Source organism: Macaca nemestrina, chromosome 6, assembly GCF_043159975.1.
Source record: "Macaca nemestrina isolate mMacNem1 chromosome 6, mMacNem.hap1, whole genome shotgun sequence".
NCBI lineage: Eukaryota > Metazoa > Chordata > Mammalia > Primates > Cercopithecidae > Macaca > Macaca nemestrina.
Window position 1 is genome coordinate 22,511,888 of NC_092130.1, and position 17,431 is coordinate 22,529,318.

The window sequence follows — 17,431 nt, forward strand, 5'->3', positions numbered from 1 at the left end:
TTTAGTTTCCCGTGGAGTGTGAACTGAGTTTCTGAGGTTTATAATAAAGTATTTAACAAGGATTTCAGGTAGTTGTCTAAATATAAAACATTGTATCATAGAATTAGAGCAGAAAAGGATTTAGAATACAAGTTCTTCAATTTTACGGGAGTGGAAACTAAGGCCTAGGGATCTAAGTGTACTTGGACATTGGGAAATAAATACAGCGATGTGTCTGTCGATGAGGAATACATACGCCAATCATACTTCTGTATAATCATTACTAATAACATAGCAATACTGCCTTACATTTGAAAAGTGTTTGAGTGTGACTAGATCCTGCACCAGTGGTTCTGAAACTTGAGCGTGATCAGAATCACCTGGAGGATTTGCAAAAGCACAGATCGCTGGGCCTCACCTCCAAAATTTCCAGCTCGGTAGGTCTGGTGCAGGGGACCGGGAAAGTTTGAGAAAAATCATCCCAACTCCTCTCAGCTCTCGCAACTGAACCGGGCCCGCTCGGCACTCAGGGAAAACTACAAGTCCCGGCGTGCCCCGCGCGCAGCGGCGGAAAGTCGGGCACTTCCGCTCCACGCAGCGCCTCTGCTGCCGCGTCTCGACGTGTCACCGGCGGCGCCGCTGCTGTAGCAAAGGAAGGAGCTGACTGGGGGAGTTCGAGGTGGTGGGCGGCGGTGACCCCGGCCTGGAACTGCCCCGGTACGGAAGTGTTCCAGGGTCCGTGGGGAGCAGGAGAGGGAGGCGGCGGCCCGTCCCGCGCGGGACACGATGTTGAACATGTGGAAGGTGCGCGAGCTGGTGGACAAAGCGTGAGTATCGGGGGGCAGTTGTGGCCGAGGCCCACGTGGGGGAGGGGGTAGGGGGAGACGGAGCTGGCCTTGGGCTAGGGGTTGCCCACGTCACGCCCCCCGGCTCTGCCAGTCCCATCATGGCGGCGACCCGCTCCTTCCCGGCCCCGGGCCTCATCCCCGCTGGCGAGGCTGGGGAGGGACCCTCCCTCTTTTTAAAAAACATCATCTTGGCCACCCTTCTCTCCTTTCCAGGCCTTCCTGTCCCTTCCCCTCTTCCAACCCCTGGGTGCCGACGCTTTGGTCATAAGGGCCGCGTTGTTTGACGCTGGGTCACTGCCCTGGCCAGAGGACTATCTTGGCCCCAGGCTGTGGGCTTTGCCTCCTGGGGAGCAGGGAAGGTTTGGGGTTGGGGGGCACAATGCACTGGTTCTATGTGTCCCTCAGGGTGTAGTACGGAGAGACCTTAGACCTGGCTGGATTGTGTCTTTTACCTTCCTGGCCTCCTCTTAATTCCTAATGAACCTGAAGTGTTGGAGCGGGTGTTCGTAGTGTAACAAGTGGCTATTGTGGTCAGCCTGAAGTTACTCAAAAAGAGACTCATCCTTTGCTTTTCTAACACTAGTGAAAGTAGATCACTATATAACTTCTTGCGATTTTTTCTTCTGTTTCTTTTTCCACTACACATCATTTTTGGTGTGCTACTTGTTCCATTCGATTAAATTAAGAGGTCATTAAGAAATTTCCCCTTAAGAAAAAAACAACGCAGGTTTATATCCTGTTGATCTGCTTTTAAAAGCAGGTAAAACGACCAGTACGTAGTTGATTTTCTTTAAGACTGAAATAACTTCAGTCTCTTACTTGCACAAGGAAAACCTTAACTTTTAAAATGAGTATAATAGATATAACAGTGGTTAAGTAAGGTCTTCTAGGCCAGCAGGAAATAAAGTTTAAGAATTTAGGCAGTCCTCTTCCTTTTGGGTTTTAATGATTATGCAATAAGTGTGGTGAGAAAAACAGTTCATTTGTGCCACCCACCTAACCTAAAATCAGGAAGTATAGATAACAAACTGTTTTCTTGACACCAGGAAACAAAGTAATTTCCAGTGCTTTGTCTGATGCATGAGATAGAACTTAGAGCTTGATCATATTTTTGTATTTTCTGTGCTACCAAGAAGGCAATAGAGTGCCCAAGGAGCATAGGTTTCAGAACCTGCAAAGCTGGGTTCAAGCTTTGTAACCTTAGGGAAGTTACTTATCCTCACAGTGCCCTAGTTTTTTCTGGTGCAAAATGAAAATGCAACAATACCTACCTTAGAATGTTGTTGTGAGGCTTAAGGGTTAAGGGATTGTATTGCATATAAAGTCCTTAACGTGTGTTTAGATCAGTGTACTTTTGAAACTAGCAAATGTTTTGCATTTAGAGATAAATCTCTTTAAGAGAGAAGCTTCAAGTTTGAAAAGTGATTTGCTTTAATAATTTTCCTTTATAACAACTCATTTGGCTATTAAGGCTTTAGCTGTTTATTTTGGACTATTTAGCTATTTATATATTGCTTTTGCTTACCAAAGATGAAATAAACTAATAGTTCTTTTCCAGATCCAGGTTCATTGGCTTTTTTTTAGTATATTGTGTAAAGATTAGGATATCAACTTAAATAGTTTTTTAAAGGCCAAAAGAAGACTAAAAGCTGCCTTTTTCTTTTTTTTTTTTTTTAATTTTGATGGGGTCTCATTCTTTCGTGTGATCATAACTCACTGCACCCTCCAACTCCTGGGCTCAAGTGATCCTCCTGCCTCAGCCTCCCAAGTGGCCAGGACTACAGGCATGCACCACCGTGCCTGGCACTGCCTCTTTATTTCTAAGTCAGAGGTCAGCAGAATAAAACCATTAAGAAACACCTTGTTCTCTTAGAGGACTAAATTTGTGGTACTCAAAAATTTGAAGAGGCTGTACCTTGTTCGTAAGACAGAAATTGAGGCAATATTCCTACTATTGTTGTACCTTTCATATTTGCTTATCACACTTGTTACTAATCTTCATGTGCTTTAGATTAAATTTACCATGTAAGTAGTTATGTAAAGGAAAAGCTATTGTTGAAAAATATTATCTGTCTTTTTACTACCCAATTTAGGATGTAGACTTCAACCAGATTATTCAAGAACATAGAAGAATGTTGCCACCAAAAACTTTTTAAGGCTTTTGTGGGTTTCTGACACATTAAGATTAGAACATGAGGTTAATTTACTGATGAGTACTCAGGATTTTAATTTTCATCTTTCACTGGCAAGAAGAGAAGAAATTCTTCCCCCCAAATGTAAGCATCTTACAGAACTGTGGATCTGTTAGACTGTGCACCTTATAATGCCATAATAGATGTGCAGCAGATCCATAGAATGGCTGGTCTGATTATCAAAGATTTAAAATGATGAAGGAACTTGCAAATGAAGAAACAGTGAAGCAATTAAGGACTATTCAAATAGGTAGATCAATAGAATGAGGGTTTATATGAGAGAAAGGTTAGGGGGTTTAACTATCTGGTTCATATTCTGGCATTACCTTTTTAATTAGCTGTATGTATGATTTGAGGCAGAATCATATGAATCTCCAGATGTTGCATTCCTTATCTGTAAAATGAGGGGACCTGGCTAGAGTAAGACTTTTTCCACCTTTAATGGCTATTGGAGAAATGCGTTTCCATCAAGGAAAAGTAGTTGGAACTAGTTTTTACAATAGCAGACAAATTTTGTAGCCATTATCCTCTGTAGGCAATTTAGGCTGAAAAGGGAAATTTTCTTAAAAAGTGGTAATAAGTGTTATACTTAAATATTTTATGCAGTAAATACACACCATGACTCAGGAAGACTAGGACTTTTAGTGTGTATTGATACCCAGTGAGGTTTTACTTCAGAAAAAAAAAAATGTACTCTTTGAAAACTGTGTTTCCTGGAGCCACTCTTAGATTCAGTATGGTAGCGGCTCTTAAGTATGATGATGTATTTATTTTATCTTATCTTATTTTTTTTGAGACCCAGTCTCGCTCTGTCGCCCAAGCTGGAGTGCAGTGGTGCGATCTTGGCTCACTGCAACCTCTGCCTCCCGGGTTTAAGCGATTCTCTTGTCTCGCCCTCCCAAGTAGCTGGAACTACAGGTGTGTGCCCCCAGACCTGGCTGATTTTTTTTATTTTTAGTAGAGATGGGGGTTTCACCATGTTAGCCAGGATGGTCTCGATCTACTGACCTCGTGATCCATCCGCCTCGGCCTCCCAAAGTGCTGGGATTACAGGTGTGAGCCACTGCATCTGGCTCTTTTTTTTTTTCTTTGAGATGGGGTTTCGCTTTTGTTGCCTGGGCTGAAGTGCAGTGGTGTGATTTCGGCTCACTGCTGCCTCCACCTCTGGGGTTCAAGTGATTCTCCTGCCTCAGCCTCCCTAGTAGCTGGAATTACAGGTGCCTGCCACCACAGCCATCTAATTTGTGTATTTTTAGTAGAGACAGGGTTTTGCCATTTTAGCCAGGCTCGTCTCGAACTCCTGATCTCAGGTGATCCACCCATCTCAGCCACCCAAAGTGTTAATGATCTATTTCAAACATTGGCTTTTGAGACCTTGAAGACTTTCTGAAAGTGGGGGGACATTTTCCACAATTGCTGCACCTCCTAGTGGCAGTAGAGGGATTTGTTTTGCACAACATTGTGGAACTGAGGGGAAGCAGATAAAACCATAGGCCTGCCAGAGCTCGGGATGCCAGTATCTTCCCACTCGTCAAGTTGCGTAAAAGGCGATGTGGCAGGAAAGGATAAGTGGCACCATTCCCACCAACTAGGAGCACTGGCTTAACCACTGTCGTCCTATGACCTGTCTATCTTTACTTGTGGCTGTAATAAAATTGGACGTGTTTATATTTTGTCATCCTATACATGGTAAAATTGAAAGTTGCTGCAGTTCTATTTTCTCTCCAGATTTGAGGAATGTAGTGAAGATGACACTTCATTACATAGTAATGGTAGTGGTAGATCAAAACTGCTACTTACTTGGTTAAGCTCAGTGAATCCTTCTCTTTCCTTGCAAGGAGTAATATTAGTGGTAAATCTATTTCATCAGTGGCCCGCCCCCCCTTTTTTTTCCGGAGACAGTCTCACTCTATCACCCAGGCTGAAGCGCAGTGGTATGATTTCGGCTCACTGCAATCTCTGTCTCCTGGGTTCAAATGATTATCCTGCCTCAGCCTCCCGAGCAGCTGGGATTACAGGTGTCTACCTCCACGCCTGGCTAATTTTTGTATTTTTAATAGAGATGAGCTTTTTCCATGTTGGCCAGGCTGGTCTCAAACTCGTGACCTCAGGTGATCCACCCACCTCGGCCTCCCAAAGTGCTGGGATTACAGGCATGAGCCACCTTGCCCAGCCTCAGTGGCCGTTTTTATGATAGTGATTCAGACAGCTCTGGCTTAGGTCCTAAGGCAACAGCTATGGGTAGTCCATTTTAAGTTATTCTCCTAAGCATAGCTTGCATATTCCCTCATAAGTTGATTTTTATTAATGTATATTTGCTTGGTTTTAGTTCCTAAATGTTTAGATAATGTAATAGAGTTGTAGAAACTACTGTTCTAGTCTCCTGACTCCAGAGGGAGAAACTTTTGCTTTTATAAAGAATAGTACATTCATTTATTTTAACAGACAGTACATTTATTATTTACTGGATTAGTACTCTAGTTTCTTTTTATTTTTTATTTTTGAGACAGGGTCACATTCAGTTGTCCGGGCTGGGGCACAGTGACGCAAACATGCACACTACAGCTGGGACCACAGCCGTGCCTCCATGCTTGGCTAATTTTTAAAAATTTTTTTGTAGAGAAGGGTTCTTGCTATGTTGCCCAGGCTGGTCTTGAACTCCTGGGTTCAGGCAGTCTGCCTGCCTCAGCATCCTGAAGTGCAGGGATTACAGGCGGGAGCCATTGCGCCTGGTCTAGTACTCTATTTTCTGAACTTGAAACATTCAATACCTGCCTTAAAGAACCTTGCCACTATGGATATGCTACAACTTGAACGGATTATTTGTTTTTCTTTTCTTTCAGTCTTCAAATGTCATCCCCTTTATTTTCCTTATCTTACCAGTAAATCTCTGTTCAGTTTGCTTCTTGGAATTTGAAAGCAGAGATGGTAAGATAGTTGTCAGCTTTCTAGTCTTCCCATGTCAACTTTTCTTTGAACCAACTGTAAGTAATTGTTATTGCTGAAACAATGAATTAATTATTCTCCTCCTTTTCTAGTAACTGGACACAAGTAGATGTTAAGAATTTAATTCCAAAGAAAGATGAGTTTGGTTTATTTCTGCTAGCATTTCTTAGGGGTAATTTTCTGTAGTTAAATCTATTTAGTACTACTGTCAGGGTGCTTTTAAAAAGTACTTAACTGCCTCTTAACATTTTCTTGCACGCTTTAGTTTTAGTTTACAAGCAGTTTTTCTTTTTTTTCTTTCTTTCTTTTTTTTTTGTTTTTTTTTTTTTTTTGAGAAGGAGTCTCGCTCTTTTTGCCCAGGCTGGAGTACAATGGCGTGATATCGGCTCACTGCAACCTCTGCCTCCTGGATTCAAGCAATTCTCCTGCCTCAACCTCCTGAGTAGCTGGGATTACAGGCACATGCTGATTTTTGTACTTTTAGTAGAGACGAGATTTTGTCATGTTGGCCAGACTGGTCTTGAACTCTTGACCTCAGTTGATCCGCCCGCCTCAGCCTCCCAAAGTGCTGGGATTACAGGCGTGAGCCACAGCGCCCGGCCTACAAGGCAGTTTTTCATCTGTTTACTGATAGGTCCATTGACAGTACTTAGCCTTTTTTATTTTGAGTGCCATTAGCTAGTACTCAAGGTTTCACAGTATGGCTCCACAGTTGAATCTTTTTCTGTACTTTTTTTTTCTTGAGATGGAGTCTTGTTCTGTCACCCAGGCTGGAGTGCAGTGGTGTGATCTCAGTTCACTGCGACTGGCCTCCACCTCCCGGGTTCCAGCGATTCTCCTGCCTTAGCCTCCCGAGTAGCTGAGATTACAGGCATGCGCCACCATGCCCAGCTAATTTTTGTAGAGTTGGCGTTTTGCCATGTTGGCCAGGCTGGTCTCAAACTCGTGACTTCATGTGATCCGCCTGCCTTGGCCTCCCAGAGAGCTGGGATTACAGGCGTGAGCCATTGTCCCTGGCCTTCTGTATTCTTATGTTATTTTCCTACTTGTTTCCAATGTTTGTTTTAGTGAAGATCACTTTACAGATTCAAAGTACATTTTTAGTACTTTTGAAGGTTCTTATATACAGTTAACTTTTTAGTCTCAGCTACCTTTGGTGACAACATATTTTACTGTTTAGTCTTCTCTGTTTTTCAAGTTAGCACTTCATGTGAGCTTTTCTTGTTTGGCTTAATTATGTGTTTGTCTATCTATGTATTTTTATAATAATTTGCTAGCCAAACATACTTTGCCACTATACTTAGGTACCTCCAGATGGTGATTAATAAATCTGGGACTAGCTAGTGGTTCAGAGGTGAGAACTGGATTGAAATCTTAGTTCTTCTACTAGAAACGGTGATCTTATGTGTTGGAATGGTATCTTTATTTCTCTGTAAAATGGAGATGATATTTTACAGGATTGTGAAGATTAAATGTGAAACAGTATAGTACTTGACATACAGTAAACTCTTGAAACATCTATTACTATTATTACTGTTACACACAGAACAGTATAATACTAGAAAAATCGAAGGAATACAGTGTTTGAGAAAATAAAGATATTGTTGGCAGACTAGGTTATTTACAAGTATGTAGGAACTGTATCTTCATCCATGAAGTCATTATTTTCAGTGAGTACTCTCTCTTAAGACTCAGTGTAGCCTACACATAGGACAGCTTATTTAAATACCTCTGTTGTTTGTGTCTTGTATTATTTTTGCTAAATCATAAGTGGCTTCCACTTTAATATTGCAAAGCATATTGCAGAAATACCCTTTCAAAAGACATGTTGAGGAATAGTCTTTAGAAAGACACATTGTGAGTTACATCTGCCAATTCTTAATATTTTATTCAGCTTGTTTTGTGTATTCTCAGGATTTTAAAGTAACTGTTAATGTAAAACATTTCTAAAACCTAAAAAGATTTATTTTATAAATGCACATTGAAGCAGACAATTTATTCTTGAGACTGAACAATATCAAGAAAAAGAATCCTCTAAAATATGTGATACCAAATTCATGGTGTTTGACAATGGGCGACAGTATATACAAGGAAAGCACACTGGAGAAAGGGCCTTCCAGTTATTCAACCCCTCTTCCAAATTGGCAAGAAATTATTTTGGCTTACCAGGGCTCTTTTGCCTGAAAATTAAGTACAGGTAAAGGAACATAATATATTCTCATGTTAGAGCCAATTTATAGCTATTTATTACTCGTGGATAGATTTAGCTAACAAATTATTAAATGCGAGTGATTTTGTTAATGTGCAACAGTGCACATGAATGGTTTGTACTTCATTTAAGAAGAGTCTAGTTAGCCAATTTTAGAATATTTCATTTCTGGTTTTTTTTTTGAGACTGTGTCTTGTTCTGTCACCCAGGCTGGAGTGTAGTGGTGCCATCTCAGCTTCAGCCTCCCAAGTTTAAGCGATCCTCCCAAGTAGTTTAAGTGATCCTCCCAAGTAGCTGAGACAATAGACACACGCCACAATGCCCAGCTAATTTTCGTATTTTTGGTAGAAATGGAGTTTTGCCACATTTCCCAGGCTGGTCTCTAACTCCTAAGCTCAAGCAGTCTACCCACCTTGGCCTCCCAAAATGCTGGAATTGCAGGCATGAGCCACTGTGCCTGGGCTAGGATACTTGTTTTGACATGAATTTTATTTAGCTTCTCAATTCTTAGGACAGTGTTTAAGTTCTAAATAACTTTAATATAAATAATCTTTTATAATTTTGCACGCACTCACCATTATGTGGTAAATATGCATGTATGCTTTTTCAACAATTATTGAATGAAGTGTTTCAAGAATTCTCATTCAAATAGCCTATATTTTTATAGTAGAAAAAAAGGCATGCGTTGAAAATTCAATTTTGTTGTTTTTTGTTTTTGTTTTTTCCATTTGTTTTCATACATTTTTAGTAAATCAGTAAAGAACAGTGCAAGGCCAGGTGCCGTGGCTCACGCCTGTAATCCTAACACTTTGGGAGGACGAGGAGGGAAGATCTCTTGAGCCCAGGAGTTCAAGACTAGCCTGGACAACACAGACTTTGTCTCTACAAAAAAATTTAAAAATTAGCCGGACATGGTGGTGCATGCCTATAGTCCCAGCTATGTGGGAGGCTGAAATGGGAGGATCACTCGAACACAGGAGTTGAAGGCTGCAGTGAGCTGTGATCGTGCCACTGCACTCTAGCGTAGGCAACAGTGAAACTTTGTCTCTCAAAATTTTTTTTTAATATTAAAAGAAAGAACAATGCAAATAAGCATACTGAGCCTTTTTCTATTAATTTTTCTTATACTCATTTTTCATTTGTCACTTTTTAAAGTGACTTAGGTTATACGGATGAAATTACATGTCTTAATTTGTAGTTAAACTCCACGGTTAAATAATACTTTTTTTTTTTTTTTTTTGAAACAGGGTCTCACTTGTCACCCAGGCTGGAGTGCAGTGGCACTCATGCTCTTGGCTTACTGCAGTCTTGACCTCCTGGGCTCAATCCATCCTCTCGCTTTAGTCCCCCAAGTAACTGGGACTACAGGTGAGCACCACCATGCCGGGCTAATTTTTTGTAGAGAAGGGGTTTCACCATGCTTCCGAGCCCGGGCTCAAACTCCTGAGCTCAGGCAGTCCGCCCGCCTAAGCCTCCCAAAGTGCTAGGATTATAGGCGTGAGCCACTGCACCCAGCCAGTAATATCCTTAGTTTGATGTATTTGGCTTATAAGTTCAGTACTGAATGGGCTTTGAAGGATGGCCTGTTTCTCACAAAACCATGTAAAATGTTTAGCCCTATAGTCTGCTGTCCACTCAGCAGCGAGAGGGATTCTTTAAAAATACTAAGTCAGATGGGTTCAGAACTCTCCAGTGGCTTCTCATCTCATTGTTTACTGGCCTGTACAGATCTGGCTCTTTGCTGCCCCCCTCTGATCTTTTCTCCCACCACTGTCCCTCACTTTCTCTGTTCTGTTCAGTGGACCTCCTATATTACATAGTATGCACTCACACTCGTGACTTTTTTTTTCTGTGCTTGCCTTCCTCTGTTACACATATTCATCTGCTGCCTCTGATATGCAAGTTCCTTGAGGGCAGGAATTTTGTTTTGTTTACTGCTATATTACTAACTCTTAAAACAATTATGACACAGTAAGTGCTCAGATATTTTTGAATGAATACATTACATTTGGTAAGTTGATATTTGTTACAGAGGATATCCTTTAAATCCAGATATTTCTTTTTTTTTTTTTTTTTTTTTTTGAGACGGAGACTCGCTCTGTCACCCGGGCTGGAGTGCAGTGGCCGGATCTCAGCTCACTGCAAGCTCCGCCTCCCGGGTTTACACTGCCTCAGCCTCCGGAGTAGCTGGGACTACAGGCGCCCGCCTAGTTTTTTGTATTTTTTTAGTAGAGACGGGGTTTCACCGTGTTAGCCAGGATGGTCTCGATCTCCTGACCTCGTGATCTGCCCGTCTCGGCCTCCCAAAGTGCTGGGATTACAGGCTTGAGCCACCGCGCCCGGCCAAATCCAGATATTTCTAACAATTAAAGCTAATAGTTATTGAGCATTTGCCATGTGCCAAGAACAAAGGTGACAACATTGTTATGTTCAATTTTCTGGTGAGGAAATTGAGCACAGACTGCCAAGAGCGTGCCACAGATAACACATCTAGAAAATAGTCTAGATTTAAATCTAGATGATGTACTTTCAGAATACATATTTAACAGTTTATGCTAATCTTTTACAAGACATCATGTAAACAAAAAAATGTTGTACAGGCATACCTCAGAGATATTACAGGTTTAATTCCAAACCACTGCACTAAAGTGAATATTGGAATAAAGCAAGTCATACAAATTTTTAGTTTCCCAGTTCATATAAAAGTTATGTTTCCGGCTGGGCCTGGTGGCTCATGCCTGTAATCCCAGCACTCTGGGAGGCCAAGGTGGGTGGATCACCTGAGGTCAGGAGTTCAAGACCAGCCTGACCAACATGGTGAAACCCCGCCTCTACTAAAAATACAGAAATTAGCCGGGTGCAGTGGTGTGCACCTGTAATCCCAGCTACTCTGGAGGCTGAGGCAGGAGAATCGCTTGAACTCAGGAGGCGGAGATTGCGGTGAGCCAAGATCAGGCCACTGCACTCCAGCCTGGGCGACAGAGCAAGACTCCGTTTCAAAAAAAAAAAAAAGTTATGTTTCCACTATATGGTAGTCTATCAAATGCACAATGATATTATATTTAAAAATATTTTATTGCTAAAAACTACAGCCATCTGAGCTTTCAGCAGATATTTATCATTCTGCTGCTGGAAAACCTTGCCTCCATGCTGATGGCCGCTGACTTATCAGGGTTGTGGGATTGCTGGTTTGGAGTGGCTGTGGCAATTTCTTAAAATAACAATGAAGTTTTCTGCATCATAGATTCTTCATTTCACAGATGATTTCTCTGTAGTGTGCAATGCTGCTCGATAGCATTTTACCTAAAGTAGAACTTCTTTTATAATTGGAGTCAGGCTGGGCACGGTGGCTCACGCTTGTAATCCCAGCACTTTGGGAGGTCAAAGTGGGAAAATCACTTGAGGTCAGGAGTTTGAGACCAGCCTGGCCAGCATGGCAAAATCCTGTCTCTACTAAAAATACAAAAATTAGACCAGGAGCAGTAGGTCACGCCTGTAATCCCAGCACTTTGGGAGGCCGAGGTGGGTGGATTACTTGAAGTTAGGAGTTCGAGACCAACTTGGCCAATGTGGTGAAACCCCATCTCTACTAAAAATACAAAAATTAGCTGGGTGTGGTGGCGGGCGCCTGTGATCCCTGCTACTCAGGAGGTTGAGGCAGGAGAATCACTTGAACCCTGGAGGCAGAGGTTGTAGTGAGCCAAGATCATGCCACTGCACTCCAGCCTGGGGGACAGAGTGAGACTCCACCTCAACAAAAAAAAAAAAGAAAAAGAAAAAAGAAAAAAATTGGAGTCAGTCCGCTGAAGCTCTGCTACTGCTTTATCAGCTAAGTTGCCCACTGCAGCCTGGGCAATAGAGCGAGACTGCATCTCAATTAAAAAAAAAAAATTCTCAGGCCTTGGTGCAGTGGCTCATGCCTGTAATCCCAGCACTTTGTGAGGGATGGGGGAGGGGATTGCTTGATTGCTTGAGCCTGGGAGTTCAAAACCAGTCTGGCCAATATGGTGAAACCCCATCTCTACTAAAAATATAAAAATTAGTCAGGAGTAATGGTGGGCCCCTGTAGTCCCAGCTACTCAGGAGGCCAAGGCAGAATTGCTTCAATCTGGAAAGTGGTGGTTGCAGTGAGCCAAGATTGTGCCATTCCAGCCTGGGGGACAGAGCGAGGCTCCATCTCAAAAAAAAAAAAAATTTTTTTTTTTTGGCAGGTTGTGTTGGCTCACACCTGTAATCCCAGTACTTTGGGAGTTTCAAGGCATGTGGATCCCTTGAGCCCAGGAGTTGAAGACCAACCTGGGCAATGTGGTGAAACCCCATCTCTGCTAAAAATACAAAAATTAGCCTGGTGTGGTGGCATGTACCTGTAGTCTCAGCTACTCAAGAGGCTGAGGTAGGAGGATTATTTGAGCTTAGGAAGTCAAGGCTGCAGTGAACAGTGATGGTGCCACTGTACTCTGGCCTGGGCAGTGGAGCGAGACGTCGTCTCAAGAAAAAAAAAAAAGTCTCTTGTCATTTCAACAATGTCCTTCACTGGGAGTAGAGTCCATCTCAAGAAACCACTTATTTTGCTCATCCAGAAGAAGCAACTCATCATTCAAGCTTTATCATGAGATTGCAGCAATTCAGTCACATCTTCAGGCTCCACTTCTAGTTCTAGTTTTCTTGCTGTTTTCACCACATCTGCAGTGAGTTCACTGAAGTCTTGAACCCCTCAAAGTGATCCATGAGGTTTGGAATCAACTTCTAGACTCCTGTAAATGTTGATATTTTGACCATGAATCACAATTTTTTTTTTTTTTTTTTTTGAGACGAGGTCTCGCTCTGTCACTTCTCTTTTGCCCTGGCTCAGGCTGGAATGCAGTGGCACTATCAGCTCACTGCAGCCTCCACCTCCTGGGCTCAAGTGACCCTCTGGCCTCAGCCTCTTGAGTAGCTGGGATGACAGGCGTGTGCGCCACCACACCCAGCACCCGGCTACGTTTTTAATTTTCTGTAGAGACAAGGTTTCGATATGTTGCTGAGGCTAGCCTTGAACTCCTGAGCTTAAGCAGTCCTTCCGCCTTGGCCTCCCAAAGTGCTAGGATTACAGGTGTGAGCTGTGCCCAGCCACTAATATTCTTAATGGCAAAACTAGTATGGTGAATTCTTTCCAGAAGGTTTTCAATTTACTTTTCCCAGATCCATCAGAGGAATCACTAGCTAGGCAGTTACAGCCTTATGGAATGTATTTTCTTAAATAATAAGACTTGAAAGTCAAAATGACTTTCTGATCCATGGAGTACAAAACGAACGTTGTGTTAGCAGACATGAAAACACTCATCTCTTTGTACATCTCCATCAGAGATCCTTGGTGACTCCTCGTCCATGTGAGATAATATTTTGAAAATAATCTTTTTTTCTGAGCAGTAGATCTCAACAGTGAACTTAAAATAATCAGTAAACTGTGCTGTAAACAGATGTGCCATCATTCAGGCTTTGTTGTTCCATTTCTATAGCACATGCAGAGTAGATTTAGCATAATTCTTAAGGGCCCCAGGATTTTCATAATGTGCAGTGAGCACTGGCTTACAGCTGTGTTAGCCCATAACAAGAGAGTGAGCCTGTCCTTTGAAGCTTTGAAGCCAGGCACTGACCTCTCTTGCTATATGTCCTGGATGGCGTCTTCCACTGGAAGGCTATTTCATCTCCATTGAAAATCTGTTTAGTGTAGCTACCTTCATTAGATGATCTTAGCTAGACCTTCTGGATAACTTGCCGTAGCTTCTATATCAGCACTTGCTGTTTCACCGTACATTTTTCTCTTGTGGAGGTGGCTTCTTTTCTTAAACCTCATAAACCTCTGCTAGCTTCAGCTTCTTTTCTGCAGCATCCTCACCTCTCTCAGCCTTGATAGAACTGAACAGAGTTAGGGCCTTACTCTGGATTGGGCTTTGGCTTAAGGGAATGTTGTGGCTAGTTTGATGTTCTATTCAAACCACTCAAATTTTCTTCGTATCAGCAGTGAAACTTTCATTTATCATTCTTGTGTTCACTAGAGTAGCACTTTAGATTTCCTTTGAGAACATTTCCTTTGCATTCACAACCTAACTTTTTGGCACAAGAAGCATAACTTTTAGCCTGTCTCAGCTTTCAACATACCTTCCTAAGCTTAATCATTTCTAGCTTTTGATTGAAAGTAGGAGGTGTGCGGCTCTTCCTTTCACTTTAACACTTAGAGGTCATTGTAGGGTTATTAATTGACCTAATTTCAATATTGTGTCTAAGGGAATAGAGATACCCGAGGAAAGGGAGAGCAGCAGGAATGGCCAGTCAGTGGAGCAGTCAGGACACATTAAACGTATTACCAGTTAACAGCACGGTTCATTCTATCCCCAAACAATTAAAATAGTAACATCAAAGATCACTGATTACAGACTGCTATAACAGAAAGAATAATGAAAAAGTTGGAAATATTGTAAGAATTACTGAAATGCTTAATGCAGGGTTGCCACAAACCTTAAATATGTGTGAAGCACAGTAAAGCAAAGCACAGTAAAATTAGGTGTGTCCGTATTTCACTATCAGAAAGGTGAATTACTGGTATATACCTCACGCAAATTAAAAATTACTTGGTAAAAATTTATAGTACTTATTTTTTATTTTATTTTATTATCATTATTTTGAGACAGAGCCTTACTCTGCCGCCCAGGCTGGAGTGCAGTGGCACGATCTTGGCTCACTGCAACCTCCGCCTCCCAGGTTCAAGTGATTCTCCTGCCTCAGCCTCCTAAGTAGCTGGGATTACAAACGTGCGCCACCTTGCCTGGCTATTTTTTGTATTTTAGTAGAGACAGAGTTTTGCCATGTTGGCCAGGCTGGTCTCGAACTTCTGACCTCAAGTGATTCTCCTGCCTTGGCCTCCCAAAGTGCTGGTATTACAGGCGTGAGCCACCACACCCAGCCTACAGTACTTAAGATTCTGAACCAAATTTAGTTAGAGTGTGTTCTGTTTTCCACATATGCACCTATCATAGAAGGAAATTGTTCTGGCCTCTTGCAGTATTCTGAATAATGTCTGTGAGGTCAATGACCCTTAATGAGAGGGAAGCAAATAGATGTTTCCATAGGTGAAAAAGAAAATCTTCATTGTTGTTACAAAGGTGTTCTCTATAAGCAACTGTAAAAAATATTTTTACATTTGTTGAGCTGTATTATGTGCTTTAGAATCAGTAGTCCTCTGTGACCAACTTTTAAAAGTTTCATAACCCTGTGATCTTTATGTTGTGGTCAGTTTGACATGCCTCAGTGTGTGCTGTGTCATATGAATTGGATTTTATGCACAACTTTTTCCAATTTTTCTTATGTTCAGAGTGGATAATTTGGAATAATGTTCTTTAATCGCTTATGTACCATCTCAGTACCATATTTCTGGCATAGGGTGTAAACATCTAGACATTATACAATAACTCAAAATACATTATTGATATGTTTACTAATCTTGGCTGACCTTGTAAGGTCCTTCACTGAGTGCTTATTAAATAGCAACCTTGAGCCCTGTAGAGTACTATAAGACATGTGACAGATCGTAGGGTTCCAGTAGGCAGCTTACAGTTCTGTAAGGCATATGCACATGAAAACTGCATGAAAAAGAAATACAAAATGACACAAGATGGCGTATCAGTGAGTGCTTTCTTAGAAGCTAGTTCTGTTGTAAAAGAAAGAAGGTCCCTGTTATACCCTAATCAAATAGTCCAAAATAAATAATTTGAAATATAAATGTGTCTTTTTTGAGAACTTGAGGGGAAAATACACTATAAAGGTCTTCAAAATTTCAGTAGACAGGTTCTAGAAACAGTTCCTTCATGTCAGAAAAGTCAAGTCTAGTTTTTGAGATTGGATAATACATCTAAGTTTAATCACTGGTGAAAAATGAAAAAAACTACAGCCTACTTAATTTAAACAGAATATCGAGTATTTGAGTTTACAAAGAGATGGTATCACTCTTACCACTGTTGAGATACAGGATTTTTTGTTTTATCATTTTGTTAAGATTTTTAAGAGTTACATACTTTTGATTAGCATCTGATATTTGGCAATACATATGAATTTAATCAAGCAGGAGAAAATCTATAGATGATATAATGAGACTGTACAATATCAAGCCTGTGTCTGCAAAGACGTAATTTTCACATATTGTGCCAGTGCAGGATGTCTTATATTATCATTCTCTTAGAAGGATTTTATGCCTTTTTTAAAAGTTAACTGATTTTACTACTTTTTTTAGGTGTTGTCCTGAGGAGCAAGATAATACGATTCATAAAATTACCTTAGTAGAGTGTTTTAAGTGGAGCACCACCTATTTAAAGATAACTGGTTGTGAGTGTGCCACAGTTGATCAGATTTCTTTGGGTTTTAGTTTTGTTTTTAAATGAAGAGTGGGAAGGGTAAGTGGAGGAGGGACGTGAGTCAAGATACTTCCTCTACTACTGTATAAAATGAGGATGAGGGTCTACCTTCCAGGGCTGTTAAGAGAATTAATTAAGCTAATATGTTGTGAAAACATTTACCATTGTATTGTCAGTAAATTATTATTATTTACTTTTGTTTTATTTCCTTAGTTTTGTCATTGTGAGGCATTTTCTGAAGTTGTTAAAAAGTTTAAAATGTAGATGAACAAAGGCCATTTTTAGGTTCTAATTAATAGGAATTAAGTTGGGAAATAAATTTTTATAAAATTTAAACCCCTTTAACAGAAAAATTTTTACTCTTAAAATTATTTTAGTGACTATCTTACACCTGTGAAAACTAGAGTTGGAATCTAAAATACAAATAAAACTTAGGCTCTACTCATTTTTGAGTACCTTGGATATTTGATCTTCTTGTGAAACCAGTCTAACATATGATACCTCTTGGCAAGAAAACCACCTCACTGTCCTTGCTTTTATAAAAAAAAATCGATGAACTTTAAAGAGCAAATAATCTGTGCAAGTGGCCTTAAGCAACTGCCAGCAATAGGAAAAAATATTTCACAGTTAAACTTACACACAAAACAAGGTGAGTCTGAAGTTGCTATAAGTACAAAATAGGAGTGTTTTGCTTGTTAAATAGAGATAGTATTTCTATACTTGGTTTCTGTAAATAGACCCTGGGAGCTTAAACTTTTAGAATTTATTGGATATTGCATTTGAGGAACTTGTACTGGAATAGATAATGTGTTCCACAAGATAGGCAGTTGAATTTGTGATGGCTAGTATTTGCAAAGCAGCTTTCAAATA

At 40.9% G+C, this 17,431-nt stretch overlaps 1 protein-coding gene across 5 annotated transcripts in view; it reads left to right on the forward strand.

Annotated features, from left to right (window-relative positions):
* The first annotated feature begins 589 nt into the window (after positions 1 to 589).
* The window catches only part of LOC105482359 (clathrin interactor 1), a 73,254-nt gene continuing 56,412 nt past the window's right edge, over positions 590 to 17,431 (forward strand). For 2 of the 5 annotated variants that reach the window (XM_011742396.3, XM_011742398.3), the window contains exon 1: positions 590 to 806. In XM_011742396.3, the coding sequence (XP_011740698.1) occupies positions 766 to 806 (41 nt within the window). In that variant the 5' untranslated portion in view covers positions 590 to 765. Of the gene's footprint in view, positions 807 to 9,421; positions 9,543 to 17,431 lie in introns of all 5 variants that reach the window. The other 3 variants (XM_071098148.1, XM_011742397.3, XM_011742400.3) reach the window with 3 other exon arrangements.